The 14,378-nt window shown below is 49.2% G+C and overlaps 3 protein-coding genes across 9 annotated transcripts in view; 1 reads left to right on the top strand and 2 right to left on the bottom strand.

Annotated features, from left to right (window-relative positions):
* Positions 1 to 82: 82 nt before the first annotated feature.
* Positions 83 to 10,255, bottom strand: marchf1 (membrane-associated ring finger (C3HC4) 1). 4 transcript variants are annotated; one of them, XR_009130180.1, is made up of 8 exons: positions 9,844 to 10,255; positions 8,081 to 8,151; positions 7,144 to 7,896; positions 6,873 to 7,053; positions 5,705 to 5,849; positions 5,246 to 5,290; positions 1,548 to 5,165; positions 83 to 1,504 (listed from the first exon to the last, which is right to left on the bottom strand). XR_009130180.1 is itself a non-coding variant. In XM_058075993.1 (7 exons), the coding sequence occupies exons 1-7, from the start codon at positions 9,928 to 9,930 to the stop codon at positions 4,915 to 4,917; spliced, it is 1,533 nt and encodes a 510-aa protein (XP_057931976.1). In that variant the 5' UTR covers positions 9,931 to 10,255; the 3' UTR covers positions 83 to 4,914. The 4 variants fall into 4 exon arrangements, 2 of the variants coding, with proteins under 2 accessions (XP_057931976.1, XP_057931993.1); XR_009130181.1 differs by having other exon boundaries at positions 83 to 3,362; positions 3,450 to 5,165; XM_058075993.1 differs by having other exon boundaries at positions 83 to 5,165.
* tma16 (translation machinery associated 16 homolog) lies at positions 987 to 4,106 on the top strand. 2 transcript variants are annotated; one of them, XM_058076042.1, is made up of 8 exons: positions 987 to 1,065; positions 1,157 to 1,266; positions 1,336 to 1,373; positions 1,838 to 1,922; positions 2,215 to 2,363; positions 2,435 to 2,477; positions 3,625 to 3,797; positions 3,941 to 4,106. In XM_058076042.1, exons 1-7 carry the CDS (start codon positions 1,063 to 1,065, stop codon positions 3,776 to 3,778), a joined length of 582 nt encoding a protein of 193 aa, XP_057932025.1. In that variant the 5' UTR covers positions 987 to 1,062; the 3' UTR covers positions 3,779 to 3,797; positions 3,941 to 4,106. The 2 variants fall into 2 exon arrangements, with proteins under 2 accessions (XP_057932025.1, XP_057932018.1); XM_058076035.1 differs by having other exon boundaries at positions 3,625 to 4,106.
* A 446-nt stretch (positions 10,256 to 10,701) lies between the features above and the next one.
* Positions 10,702 to 14,378, bottom strand: part of fhip1aa (FHF complex subunit HOOK interacting protein 1Aa) — a 15,519-nt gene continuing 11,842 nt past the window's right edge. For 2 of the 3 annotated variants that reach the window (XM_058075962.1, XM_058075972.1), the window contains 4 exons: positions 13,855 to 14,378; positions 13,599 to 13,777; positions 13,038 to 13,158; positions 10,703 to 12,150 (listed from right to left, as the gene is read on the bottom strand). The exon at positions 13,855 to 14,378 is cut by the window's right edge and continues 397 nt beyond it. In XM_058075962.1, the coding sequence (XP_057931945.1) occupies positions 11,972 to 12,150; positions 13,038 to 13,158; positions 13,599 to 13,777; positions 13,855 to 14,378 (1,003 nt within the window). In that variant the 3' untranslated portion in view covers positions 10,703 to 11,971. Of the gene's footprint in view, positions 12,151 to 13,037; positions 13,159 to 13,598; positions 13,778 to 13,854 lie in introns of all 3 variants that reach the window. The other variant, XM_058075983.1, reaches the window with a different exon arrangement.

Below are 14,378 nucleotides of genomic sequence, written 5' to 3'. Positions count from 1 at the left end.
GTCCGGTGCATGCACACGCACATTCCTGCTGCAGGTATGCAGGGGCTGGGGGGGTCCAAAGACATATTGTTATATACATTTAAAGACCAGTCACTGGGATGAATACTCATTACTCTAAAAAAAACTCAACAGCCATTTCATTCTCCAAACTTTGGTGACTCCCTGCTAGGGCTTTGTTGCTAGGCAGAAGTCACGGGGCTCCAGTATTTCTGCCCCATAACAAGTTGTTTGTTTTTTTACATGAAACAGAGAAACAAAACACAGATTGAGTTTTGCAAGTTTTACAGCGCCCCCAATGGCACGTGCGGAATAGAATGATGGGTTATAAAAAGGACCAATGTTTGCAAGAGCTAGCTAAGGTGGCAAAACGACCCCATGTGAAGCTCCAGGACACACTTCCTGTCATAGCAAAAAGGCCTTTATTCAAGTGTACTATGATATACTTATTTGATACTAAAACTGACGCAGTGTACTGGATGGGGGTTCAGATCAGGGATGTGGTCTATGGTCTATCATTTTATGATGACTCCGGTTTCCTCCCCCATTCCAAAAACATGTTAGCTTAATTGGCCACTCCAAATTGTCCATCGGTATGAATGTGAGTGTGAATGGTTGTTTGTCTATATGTGCCCTGTGATTGGCTGGCCACCAGTCTCTGCCCAAAGACGGCTGGGATAGGCTCCAGCACCCCGCGACCCTTGTGAGGATAAGTGGTAAAAAATGAATGAATTAATAAATTGTATGATGATGTGGATATCTATTTCATGTATGTGATCGTACTGATTCACTGTGGCATGTTTGTTTCACATTAGTCAAAATAATTATCGTGTGTCAATATTGTGTATATTAGATCGCATAAAACATCATTTTAATCAATGTTATTAAAAGAAAAACACAACTTAAAGCAAACGGTCTACGTCGTTTTTACCGCTGTCTTTATAGGAGGACTTTTTAAAAAGGACATTTTTCCGCCCGGTCCTATTTTATAGACGTACTGCTTCCGCTTCCGTTCCTGTTTTTTTTTTGTCAACAGTGGGCAGCACGAGTTGGCCAGGAGAAAAAATGGTAATGCAGCGTTATCACGCACCCGAAACTATTAATTGTAAAACAAGACTAATATATGAAATCTGCATTTAATCCGTGATTGTACTTCCAGCCGAAGAATCGCAAACCGAAGGGCAAACCCGCGGAAAAGGTTGTCCATCCGTATAGCAGGAAAGCTGCCTACTTGGCCAGTGAGGAAATACGGCTAAAGAAGAAAGAAAGGTTCCTTCGAATGAATAGATTTATTTTAAGTGTTGTGAAAAAATGCTAAGTTGTTTTGTGTTGCTGCAGACAGAAGATTGACAAGGCAGCACGTCTGAACACCATCGGTAAGATGGTCGTAGGTTCGGGGTCTGTTGCTATGTCTCCATGCATTATGTCATAGTGTTAGCTTGTCACAATGTTAGCTTGTCACACCTATTATGTCTCCATGCAATATGTCAGTGTTAGCTTGTCACACCTATTATGTCTCCATGCAATATGTCAGTGTTAGCTTGTCACACCTATTATGTCTCCATGCAATATGTCATAGTGTTAGCTTGTCATACCCATCATGTCTTTATGCATTATGTCACAATGTTAGCTTGTCACACCTATTATGTCTCCATGCATTATGTCATAGTGTTAGCTTGTCACAATGTTAGCTTGTCACACCTATTATGCCTCCATGCATTATGTCATAGTGTTAGCTTGTCATACCTATTATGTCTCCATGCAATATGTCATAGTGTTAGCTTGTCATACCTATTATGTCTTTATGCATTATGTCATAATGTTAGCTTGTCACACGTAGGAGAGAAGCTGCTGTGGTTCCAGGCGCAGTTGGACCCGCAAAAGACCAGTTACAGCAAAAAAGATGCTTGTGACGTCATTGAGAGGTGAGCAGGGCATCATGACCTGTGAAGTAGTTTGTGGAATGTGAGTCAGAGAAACAGAAATGGGGTGCATGGAGAAGAAGCGGTAATTCAGAAAACGCTGGTAAACGGCTTTTCTATATATTATTTTATCTTATTATGTCTATTATATTGGGCAATATGAGTGTAAAGGTGACTATAGGGGTGTTATGTCTTGTCTAGTGGACTCTAATAGTGATAGAAGTGTATTTAGAAAGTGGTTTTCCATGTCATGACTACCACAGTATTTCCTTCATTGTATCTGGTGTGTGTGTAGGTACCTCCAGAGGTTTGATTCAGAGCTGGAGCAGATTGAGCTGGTGAACAGCATCAAGGGTCGTCAAGGTCGTCTGCACGGTGCCAGAGAGAGCGCCATCAAGCAGAATATCGAGCGGGAGCGAGCGCAGTACGAGAGCGTGGGCTTAGGTGAGCGTGTAGGACACAAATCCTTCATCAGTACTCCACATTGCGTTTGATGTGCTTCCCGTCTGCCTCAGAGATCCCAGACTTCATCAACACAAAACACCTGAAAACCTTCAGGTGCGTGCAGTGACTCCTTTTCACACTTGGAATGTGTCTACTTGATATCTTGCATCATGGTGGACTTTGTTTGCCGGTGGCATTTCTGGCCTCACTTTTGTTTCATTCACGCTTGGGGTGTGTGATGATGGCGGTGTGACCTCATGCCCATAAACACCATCACATTCAAAATAGCTCAGACAATCCATTATTTAAAAAAAATCAATGAGGCGAGATTACCCGTACGGTCCTTTTCTCTACTGCCAATACTAGCATAGCAAGCTACCGAGCTAGTAGTTAGTAGTTAGCCTCTCCAATGTACTTTGTGTAAGTATTCTTAACTTAAGAAGCCTTTCAAACGGAGCGGGGAAGAAGGACCAAGGTGACAAGAACCTACCACTTCTACATGGGATGGGAGGAGAACCTGTGGGCTGGGCCCTGCTGGCTCAGGGGCCGGTCTCCGCTACTGATGCCTGGTGACCACGATGCTACACACAACCTGGCCTTCTCTACTTTTAGACTAATAATAGTCCCTTATCATAATTATTATTATGATATTGTTGGAAAGGCGCCGTATGGTGAGGGAGTGGGACAATGAGGGATGGCTGGATTTGGCTGCTTTCAAGCTGGCTTCAAGGCTCACTGACATGATTCTTCAGCTTTGCTTCAATATGTTCTGTATTGTTTGTAATTGTCTTCTACATTTTGTTTTGTCAGAGCTAAGGTGAAATGAAATTCAGGTTACATGTTAGCTTCATTAGCCGCTCCAAATTGTCCATAGGTATGAATGTGGGTGGGAGTGGTCGTTTGTCTATATGTGCCCTGGGATTGGCTGGCCACCAGTCCAGGGTGGACCCCGCCTCTGGCCTGAAGACAGCTGGGATAGGCTCCAGCACCCCCGCGACCCTGATGAGGATAAGTGGCATAGAAGATGGATGGACAGAGGTTAAATGAGTCAAAAACATTTTTCATTTTGATGAAAAATACACCAACCCAAGTGGACGAAAATGTAGCTTAGCCTTAGCTTAAAAAAAGCAAAGGACTTGGAAGATAATTCCCAATCATAGAAGACATTTAGGACAAGTGCATGGAAGTGAGGAAGCCGTCTGTTGCTTTGTTTTTGAGGGGGTGCTGGGGTGACGCAACTGTTCCTTTTTCCATTATGCAGGGAGTGGACGGGAGACCTGAAGAAACTTCCAAACATTAAGCTGAGAAAGGTTTCAAGCAAAGGCGTGGAAGTGATGGACGTGGGAGAGGAGAAGAACGAGGCTTCTGAAGAAGAAGAAGACGGAGGAATGGAAAGGATGTGTGACGCCAGTTGACCTACAGTAGGACCCACAGGTTGGAGACACCTTCACATTAGCGGGCTGGAGGATGTCTCCAAACCTTTGAGCGGCACTGTCTAACTTTAACCAGCAGATGGCGCCAGATGTAAAGGAAGTGGTAGAGCATAGCTGAGGTGGACTGTTCTTATTCCTTGTTAGACAGGAAAAGGGATCCTTGTCATACCAAAGTGGTCATCATCAAAGACGCCATCTGGCCTTGGCCTTTTGGCTGAAGACGACCGTCAGGAGACCAGGATAAGGCTTCTAGACGCTGCTTTGGTGTCCAAAGGAAGACCAAAATAAACCTTTACCGCATCTTTATGGAGCAGAGAATGACCTTTCCTTTCGCCTTTTGGCTTTTCCTCATCTGGCGGGCATTGTTACTTAACTGCAGAGAGTACCATGTGATAACGTTTTTAGAAATTAGTTGATGGCAAGTGGATGTTCTCGGTGAGGAGATACAGATAACGTTGGTCTTGTGGAGAGGAGCCGTCTGCAAACTGCAATGAAGTAGCCTTTTTTTAACTTCCTGTTCGTGGTGCCACATCCAACACTGCATTTCCTCAAACTGCGGTGTGGGTGCTCGTTAATGGGGCGTCCAGAAATAGTGCTGTGGTGTATTTAATAGAATATATATGTTCTCTATTTCATGACAGCCAGTCAAGGACGACTTCTAAACGGCAGCTTTACAGATACCTCACGTGAACATAGCCCCCCCCCCCTCCCCCCGATGGAACCACCTGGTACGTGTTCACGTTGGGACGCTGACCATCTTGTCTTTCACCTCAGCAGGGCAGCAGAAACGAGTGTCCACCTTTCCAGCATCATTTTGGTCCCATACCATCTCAGAGGGCCCCCAATCGGTGCCGTACTGGTCATCCAAAAGGGGGCTGTGTGAAAGGGGCTTAAAAGCACATTGAAGGTGTCGCTGCAGGTCAACAAGTGAAAGATGTCGTCGGCGTGTGGAAAAAGTCGAACAAAAGCAGCCCCCCTGGATCCGTCGAGGCCTGCTCTTCATCTCCAGCCTCCATGGACCAAGAACCCCGTCGGCCCTGCTGGCCACACGCCCTTGATGCCGGTCCCGATGTCACACCGGGTTCTGCATGGGCGCCACGGCCGCCTCCAGGGAGGTGTCAGAGTCCAGGTGGGTCCCCGGGACCGGGCCGACAGGAACCTCGGCCGTGTCGTGCTTGCCGTTGGCCAGGTGGGCGGCGCTGGGGGTTCTTGTCGGGGCAGCTCTGCACGGTGATGATGCGGTTGAAGGCCTTGAGGCGGCACCACAGCTGCAGGTAGACCTTGCACTGGATGTACATGAAGATCAGCCCCCCCGTGAAGCCCACGGCCACCACGATCAGTTTGGTCCAGAAGGGCCACTCCAGCACGCCTGCAAGCACAGACGCGCTCGTTAGGGCAGCCTGGGGGGGGCGCCATCAACCGCCTCGGGTGGTGCCGAGCTGTGCTTACCCTCTGGAGTATAGTACTTGAGAAGAGAAACCCTCCATAACTCCTCTGCAATCAACAGCATTCAGTACTCTTTATGGACATACAGTACACCATACTGGACATACACTACATACAGTACATACAGTACATACTGTATATCACGGCCACGCCCCCTGGATTGGCTCAAACTTCCATCTGATTCTAATCGACTCATGCAAACTCCTTTTCCAACAGCATGGATCCCAGTTGGTTATGATATGGAATATGGCCGTGATATGTACTTCCTCGGACACGGCACCAACGAATCACACGTTCCCATCTTGGAACTCGTATCACTCGCTAACATTCTGGCCTAAACCTTCAGCTAGAACTTCTTCTCTACCAAAGGCACAGCACAACACGCAATCAATGAGCATGACGTCACAACACGCAAGACGTCACAACACGCAAAGCACAGACGGACGGACGAGTCCGTTTTACCGTTCTTGCCGAGTTTGATCTCCTCTGTGGTTCTCTTGACCAGGACGTAGACTGACCACAGCATGCACATGATGGATAGCAGGTGGAACAAGACGGAACAGAAGATCTTTCTCCTCTCGCTCTTGGACATGTGCAGCTTCTCCCACTGGCCAGCAGGTGGTGCCACATGGGAAGACAAATGATGTTAACTTCCTTTTCTCTACTCCAAGTGGTAAATAGCTCTAGCAGTTGGATGGCACTATCCACAAGGGAAAGGTGTGTCTGCCATGCATCCAGCAGGGGGCGCTGGCTAACTAACAAGCCAATTCTAACATTTTCCAGCAGGGAATTTGGGATTTTGGGATTGGGATGACCAGCAAGTTGCGTTCCAATGATAGCAACGTGCATGGACTTTATGGAAGGGGGGCCACATTGGGGGCGGGGGGTCTCCAGACACTGATGGACAGGCTGGGTCTACCACCTTTGACCTTTACTTTTACAATGAAAAACTACAGTACATGTCAATATATTGCAATACACTAATATCATCTCTATCAGCTCACACTTCTCGGATACTCGTGGCCCCGTCCCCGGGGTGTCGAGGGGTTCCACATTGGGGGCTGCAGGACTGGCCTCCTGCGTTTTGCAGGTGATGCAGCTGGGATGACAATACAAGGAGTGCCATCTCCAGGTCAGGAATGAGATCCCGCCCCTATTGGAGGAGTTGAAGGACCTCGGGGTCTCGTTCACAAGTGAGGGAAGGATGGAACATGAGATGGTCTCTGCAGTGATGTGGACTCTGCATCGGTCGGAAAAGCCAAGCTCTCTATTTGACCTGCGTTCAAGTTGGGGTCAAGTAGAGAGTAGAAGTTTCCCAGCCGGATGAGGCGGCTCGGGCATCTGGTCAGGATGCTCGTCCGACTGGTAGAGGTCTCGGGGAAGACCCGGGACACATCAGAGAGACCATGTGTCTCAACTGGCCTGGAAACGCTTTGGAATCCGGCGGGAGGAGCTGGACAAAGTGGCCGAGGAGGTGGAAGTCTGGGATTCCCTGCTTAGGCTGCTGCCCCATCCATGGATGGATGGATGGGAATTTTATAATATTTGGATGGTTTGCTGGGGGTCTTGGAAAGAAATGGATGCCAGTAGGATGTACTTCTAGCGCATGTGTGCGTGTGCGTGTTTGCACCTTGCGTAGGGGTTTGAGTTTGGTCTCCATGATGAAGTCGAACTTGCAGAGTTCGCAGCAGCGCGTGTCTGATGACTTGATCCACTGGTAGAGACACGCGTGGTGGACAAAGCTGAGGCTGCCCGTGCAGCGACACGGCATGATGAGGGGACACTCCTCATCGCCCTCGCAGTGGCAGATCCTGCGTGCACACGCACACACGCACACACACATTCAGCTGACGCGTGACTTGGTGAGGACCTTCTTGTAGGTCGCACACGCACACACTGACCTGCACACCTCCGTCTCAGAATCATCGGAGCACATCTGAGGCACGTCGCACCGCTTCCGAGGCGTGGGCACAGACATGTCCCCGCCCCCTGACCCCTTTTCCTGGTATTTCTTGGTGATGAGCTCCTCGCCATCCTCCACCGGCGAGGAGCTGTCCACCGTGCTTCTTGACTTGCGACCTCTGCCGTCGTCGTCTTCGCTCTGCAAGCCGTCCTTGGGCGAACGCCGGTCGTCCCCAGTCGTCGGGCAGCCGCCGCTGCACCGCTTCTTCAGGCCGTCGCCACCTCCACCCTCCGCCAGGGGATGGTTCTCCTTCCCCTCGTCCGAGTCCACCGACTGCAGCTCCATGACCTCCGTCACGTCCTCCCTGCCTTTGCTCCGGCTGCGGCGCCGCGACTTCTCCTCGCTCCAGCTGCGGAGGTGCCGGGGTGGCGCATCCTCCGAGGAGGTGGAGTCCGAGCGGAAGGCGGCCGAGCAGCGGAGGCGCGGCACCGACTCCCGGCTTCCCCGCCAGGGCCGCTCCCGCCTCTCGCTCAACTCGCCGCTGAGGCTGCACTCGCCGGGGTCCGCTGGGTCGCACGCAGCGTCGGCCTCCACGCAGCGGAGGGCGGTGACATGGTGCCTCCTGCGGCGGTGGCGGCGCTTCACCTGCTTCTTGGGGGCCTGGGCTGGGGGGCGCCGGCCCGGGCTGGACACCGGATGTATGCTCTTGGTGATTGGAACATTCTCCTTCACGCAGGTCAGCTGACCAACACTAAACACGCAGATGGATGTGGACGTGAACGTCAACGTGAGATGATCATGGACGCAGGTGGAAGTGATGGCGGACACGTACCCACATTTACATCCATCATATTGACCCCCTCATTCCCTCAATCATTCCCTCATTCCCTGGCTCAGCCGCCTGAACAGCCTTTAGACTCTTAAAGGGACATTACCTGCAAATGTCCTGAGGAGACGGGCTGATGGACGTCTTTGAGGCGCTAGCTTGTCCCGCTGTGGAGCTCGCCTTCAAAAAGAAATATCACTCATAAGTCATTTCATTCATACGTATCATACATGATTGATACCATCATGGAGATATGATACATGATTGATACCGTCGTGGAGATATGATACATGATTGATACCGTCGTGGAGATATGATACATGATCGATACCGTCGTGGAGATATGATACATGATCGATACCGTCGTGGTGATATAATACATGATCGATACCGTCGTGGAGATATGATACATGATCGATACCGTCGTGGAGATATGATACATGATCGATACCATCATGGAGATATGATACATGATTGATACCATGATTGATACCATCATAGATATATGATACATGATTGATACCATCATAGATATATGATACATGATTGATACCATCACGGAGATATGATACATGATTGATACCATCAGAGCGATGTTTCCTGCTGGGATAGTGAAAGTAAACATGTGTGACTACCAAACAGGCGATGACCACATTCCTTCAGCACCAAGCCAAAGGAATATCTTTAAGAACTGGAATACACGGACGCTTAACTTGTTCCCGTGTCCCGTAGGCGTCTTCCTCGCCTCGCTAACGGCTGACAAAGCAAAGCAGGGCCGCGTTGGCAGCAAAGCACATAACTCAGTCCTACCCGGCCAAATAAAAGCTAAAAGGAGAGCAGGCGGGGGGGGCTCTTGTAAGCTGATAAAGGGATTTGCTGCTGCCACCAATTTGCTCCTGGTGGCTCAGGGTGGCCACGTGTAATCATCCAGGCTGAAAAAAGCCAGCGGTTGATGAGCACAGCCAGGAAGTAGTGGAGGGTACCCTACACTACTTCCTGGCCCAGCCACCTATTCATACAGCTTTTGGACAGCGCTGCACTTTTTATTCCCATCATCACATATTTCTTTCCCTACTCCGTGCTTTGGAACACCAGAAAAGGAGTTAATATGAGCTAGCTAACCATGGACGTCATGGCAAATACCTACCTTGACCATAAAGCCCTCACACACAAAAAGCCATGGACATAAGAGTATTATGTTATATATTATGGTATATTGGCCAAGCTACAGCCATACTGTTATTGTAGCAGCTAGCATGACAACCTATATATATATATATATATATATATATATATATATATATATATATATATATATATATATATATATATATATATATATATATATATATATATATATACACCTGTAGACCTACATAGACCTATATAGACCTATATACGCCTATATAAGCCATTCCAAGGAGAACAGACATGGGAAGTGTTGTCACGCTATCTGTGCTGCTAGCATGAGTATGTGTATCAATGCGTCGAAGAAAGTGCGTGTGTGCGTAAGAGACGTGACCCGGTGTCATGTGACCTAGAAGTGGTGATGTCACACTCTTGAAAAGCAACAAATTGCATCGGGAGTGATAAGAGGTGGCCGCAAGAGACTGGAAAAGCATGTCAGCCATAATGGTGTGCACGTACACACACACACACACACTAACAAAACCCATAATTTAATACAGCTTGACCAGTTCTATAGTTGATCTATATATACTAGATCAACTATAGAACTGTATACGCTATACTGTATATAATGTACTGTATCAATAATGACAGTACACAACATAATATACGTAACAAAACATAACACAACATAACACAACACTACATAAAATAACAACATACCAGGCGCACCTGTCACCTCACCTCATTCCTGTGTTTGGGCCGCGGGGCGCTCCTGCCGTTGGCGTTGCCCTCCCTGGCCGGGACCACGCTGGTCTGGTGCATGGGCATTCCCAGGCGACGTGCGCTGGCGCCTTACTTCCACGGCGTTCCCGGGGCCTTACTTCCACAGCGCCCTCCAATCGGCGACCATCCGCTGCCCCATCCCAAGGGAGCAGCCGGGTGCGGCGATCCTTCCCTATTTCCTTTCCAATTTGGATCTTGTTGGGATCTGGATCTGGTTGGGAGCGGGATCAGGTCACCGTGGCAACAAGAAGACAGCCGTGGAGAAACTCTGACTAGTGGCTCCCTCCTCCTCTTCCTGCTGAGACGGGCGGGGGGGGGGGGGGGGGTGTATGAAGACCAGGGGTGCTTTTTCTCAGATTCCGCCGTGCATGCTGGGTAATAAGCATGCGGCCCACAACAAGGATTTAATGCTTGACTAACCTCAATCCACCCCCCCTCCAGCAAGGGTGCTGCTAATGGGATTACACAAGCTGTGCACGTGGAGCATAAACACGACAAATGAGCAAGTCGGTGCAAGGTTGCGAGTTCGGAATCCTGTTTGATTTGATTTTACAACAGTGCCAAATCAACACAGAATTCCTACGGATTTGACATTTACAAATCCCAGACTTTTCCCAGACTGGCTATTTGTCCTTGTCAACCTCGCCGGGAAGATCAGAGAGGAAGCCGCTTGGACTCTACCGGAGTTTTTATTATAATGGAATTTAGGCTACACTGTCACCCAGAGCCCTGGCCCCCCAGCACCCCCCCCCCCCCCCCCCATGGCAATATGGTGACCTTTGCTGCTTAGACTAGGTTTTATTTAGTTTATTTATTGGCCTATAATATGAATGAATGAATTTTGAACCAATGAAGTATAGAAGTAGGAGTGGAAACAACCCCGGCGGACATGTTTCTATTTTCCATGCTGTCTGATACTGCTCCATATTTATTGTCATATTCCACGGCATGTATTTCCATGTTTTTGTTGCCGCTGTTCACTGGGCTGCTCTGTCTCCCTCTAGTGGCCCACACTGGACACTGCACGTGTTTATTATTGCGTGAAAGACGAAAAAAGAGTTGGTGGGAAGAGGATGTGGGATGGACGTTATGGACATCCTTTCATGGATGGGATCAGCATGGATCATCAAGAAAGCTCCAAGTACAATTTCACCTCAAACACACGTCTCATTGGAGTAGATCCAACCATTTATTGATGCGGGATCATTTGGCTTCCAGTTTCCCATGGGATCTTCCAACTGTTGGACCTTCTTACAAATATATTATGAATCAAATCCTATCCTAGTCATTCCTGGAAAAGAGGCCAAATGTTTGTCACCTGGGAAAATAGAGCTTTCAACTGAGCCCCCGTGTAACAGAGTCGGGACAGGTCGGGAATATTATACTTATTTACAACATATTCATTTCACATATGGACACCCCCTTTCCAAAAACTTTTCCTTTGCATAGTCAGCTCCTGAAAATCCATGTAGGAAAGATGACTTCATTAGCCTGGGATAGGCTCCACCCCCCACCACCACCACATAGACCTTGGATGGCTGGAAACATGGCTACACACTTTGTCAGCTTAAAGGGAGGTGGGGGGGGGGGGGGGGTTACAACACCCTTATCAATACGTGAGTTATTTTCCATGGTGAACAAAGTAGTTCCGGCACCTGGCGTACTGCATCCTTTTCACTCCACGACCCACTCCCGTTTACTAATCCAGCAGTGTGGACGCCACATTCCCACATTCCCAGGAAGCTTCCCGTGCGGACAGGGCCTCGGCATGCTGCTCAGCTACGACATTCTCTCATAGACGCTCCAAACTACGCACACGTACTTGAGTGACGGCAGCAGAGCTGGAACTACTTTATTCCACAGCAGAACGTGAGGGAGAGGGGTAAATCCCGTGGTGATGGGATGTCACACAGCTCCATGGCAACATTCCCACCGGTAAGAACGTCCAACGTTGCTAATGGAAGGCACCAGGAGTCCCCTGAGACAAAGATCCAGGAGAATGGAAGACGTCTTTTACCCTTAAGAAGCAAAGAAGGTGATGCCTGCCGTCCCTGCAGTGGACATTTAGCTTCCCAAAAAGTCTGAATTACTCTTCTGCAGGAATGCAAGACAGGATGGAGTGCTCTTGAGCAAGGGCTGCCAGTTCTTTCAGAAACTCGGTGAAGAGGACAGTCGCAAAGACCTCGGTCCGCTCTGGAGAGATGGACTTGGGCCTTGGTGGAGGAGAACTGTGTAAGATCCCGGCACCTCTCACGCTGCGCTTGTCTGAGGAGGACAAACGTGTTACATAACCCCAGACATACCATACCACGCCGGCCACGTCTTGCTGGTCGAAAAGTCCTTCAATCGCTCACTTTTCTACGTCTTATTTTTCACCATAGAAGTGACCATGAGGTGCAGCATGAAGATAAAAAACGGCCACCAGGTGGCAACCATGCGTGGGATAAGACTAATAACGCCTCTGCAGCGAGCAGGAAGTTGTCCTTTCAGCCATGTTGCATGAAGGAGGTTACACCTTCAAGGAAAACTGTTTGCTGTTTATGTTTCCATATTTAGGCCACACTTTGTGTCAAAGTCAAAGTGAAACATATCTTTTGACAAACGGCTTCCAGAGGCAGAAACGATGACATCACCCACTGCCGCTGTCACGTGACCAGAAGTGAGCTTAGATGACAAGCCGTCACATGACAACGTAACAGAGGCGTGGCCAACATAACATCTGAGCATCTGGGCCCCCACTGTCCTGATATCTTCCTGTCTTCTTCTCCAAAATGGCCGCCAGGAGCGACCCCACCTAAGTCTAAGTAAGTCTAGTAAGTCTAGTAAGTCTAGTAAGTCTAGACCAGCCTTGGAAAGCGGAAGACAGCGGACTCGTGTGCCTGCGTTCTTTCTTCCTCTAAGGTTAGCGTGTTCAGTCTGCGTGTTTATAGTGCCACAAAGTAGAGAATGTTTGCAACCTGACGTACGTACGTACATAAGTACTTATGTACACGTAGCAATGATTGGATGGTCCATAGCTCAGTGCTTGTATGTACAGTATATACATATTTATACATATGTATCATATGATATGATGTCATATGATGAAGGTATGTAGCGTATACAGTAATAGTAATACAGTAATACAGTACTAAGTACGTCAGATCCATCACCTGCTTCTCCATCCAGAGTCTCCCTGGCCATCAGCCAGTGTTGGGCGGCAACCATCATTTGTGGGAAGTCCTTCCTGCTTGCTGCCAGATGCTCAATCTGGTTCTTCACCGAGGCCAGCACCTGACAGTGGGCACAGGAAACAATGCTGGTAACCATGGAAACCACACACCAAACCCGACTCTTTTGGCCCGTCCCGCGTCTTCCCCTCATCTAACTCCAGTGGAGAACATTTGGGATGGATCTCCAGACAGGAACGCCATCTCCAGCACCTGGAGCGACATTCCCACCAGCCTCCTGGAAACACCGGAGGCAATCTCGGAGAACATGAAGATGCTTAAATGACCTCCTTGACCTTGATACAGCTAGACTAGGCCGTCTCACATTCCAGGTCTAGACCGGAAGGTGCCAAATCACGCTCCTAGTCAGAGCTTCTCTTCCTGTCACTCACGCCAAGTTGGAGGCAATGTGATGGATGAAGCTACGAGATATCTTACGTTGGATTTGAATGCTGATGTTTTATTCCAGGCTGGCTTAGCTGCTGAGAAGCTGGTGGAACTTGCCTGGTAGAGGGAGCGAACGCTGGGCTGGAACACCAGGTTGGTGTTGAGCAGGAAGGAGCGCAGCAGAGGCTGAGGGTAGGTGGCCAGCTGGGCCAGGATGCCCGTCAACAACAAGTTGACTTGGAGTGAGTTGGACAGCATGTTCTCCAAGCGGGACAGCAGCACGCTGACGAAGGGTCCTGTGGGACACGGAAGCAAAGAACATGAGCTCAGCATGGAGGATGAAGGCCACGGCACCAACCTGTCGTCCCCTCACCTGTAAAAGGTACGGACTGACTTCTGCTGGTGTTCCGAAGCGACGAATTAAACGGGGACTGCAGCTTCTCCGGCTCTGGGGTCTCTGGGGAAAAGGAGGCAAAGTCCATGTCCTCCACGTCCTCGTCCTCAGGCGTGGCGGACTTCTTCTGCTCCGTGTCACATTTGGTGGCTTTTCCGCCTGCGTCTGCGTCAAATGTTCGGAGGAGCTCCTCGTACTGAGCCAGGAGGTCCTCCGTAGCAGAGGTCTTCTGCAGGTTGGAGCTCAGGTCAGTTGGAGAAGTGGCATTCTTGCCAGTCTGATGTTTGAGCATGTTCTTCACGGGAACTTCAGTCAGGCCTGGTGGAGCTGGTCTGGATTCCGTCACATCGGCTTTGGGGGAACTGAGCTCCACGGCCCTGCTGTCTTTTTGTGCCACAAGATGGTACACCTTCACGTCGTCCTGGAACTCGGACTCCTCCATGTACGAGCCTTTTACAAACAAGATAGCCGACCTCCTCATCTCTTGGATGTGCTTGGGGGGC

Source organism: Doryrhamphus excisus, chromosome 1 (assembly GCF_030265055.1).
Source record: "Doryrhamphus excisus isolate RoL2022-K1 chromosome 1, RoL_Dexc_1.0, whole genome shotgun sequence".
NCBI classification, from domain to species: Eukaryota; Metazoa; Chordata; class Actinopteri; order Syngnathiformes; family Syngnathidae; genus Doryrhamphus; species Doryrhamphus excisus.
The sequence above is the reverse complement of the archived record's forward strand: the minus strand, read 5'-3'. Positions and strand labels throughout refer to the sequence as shown.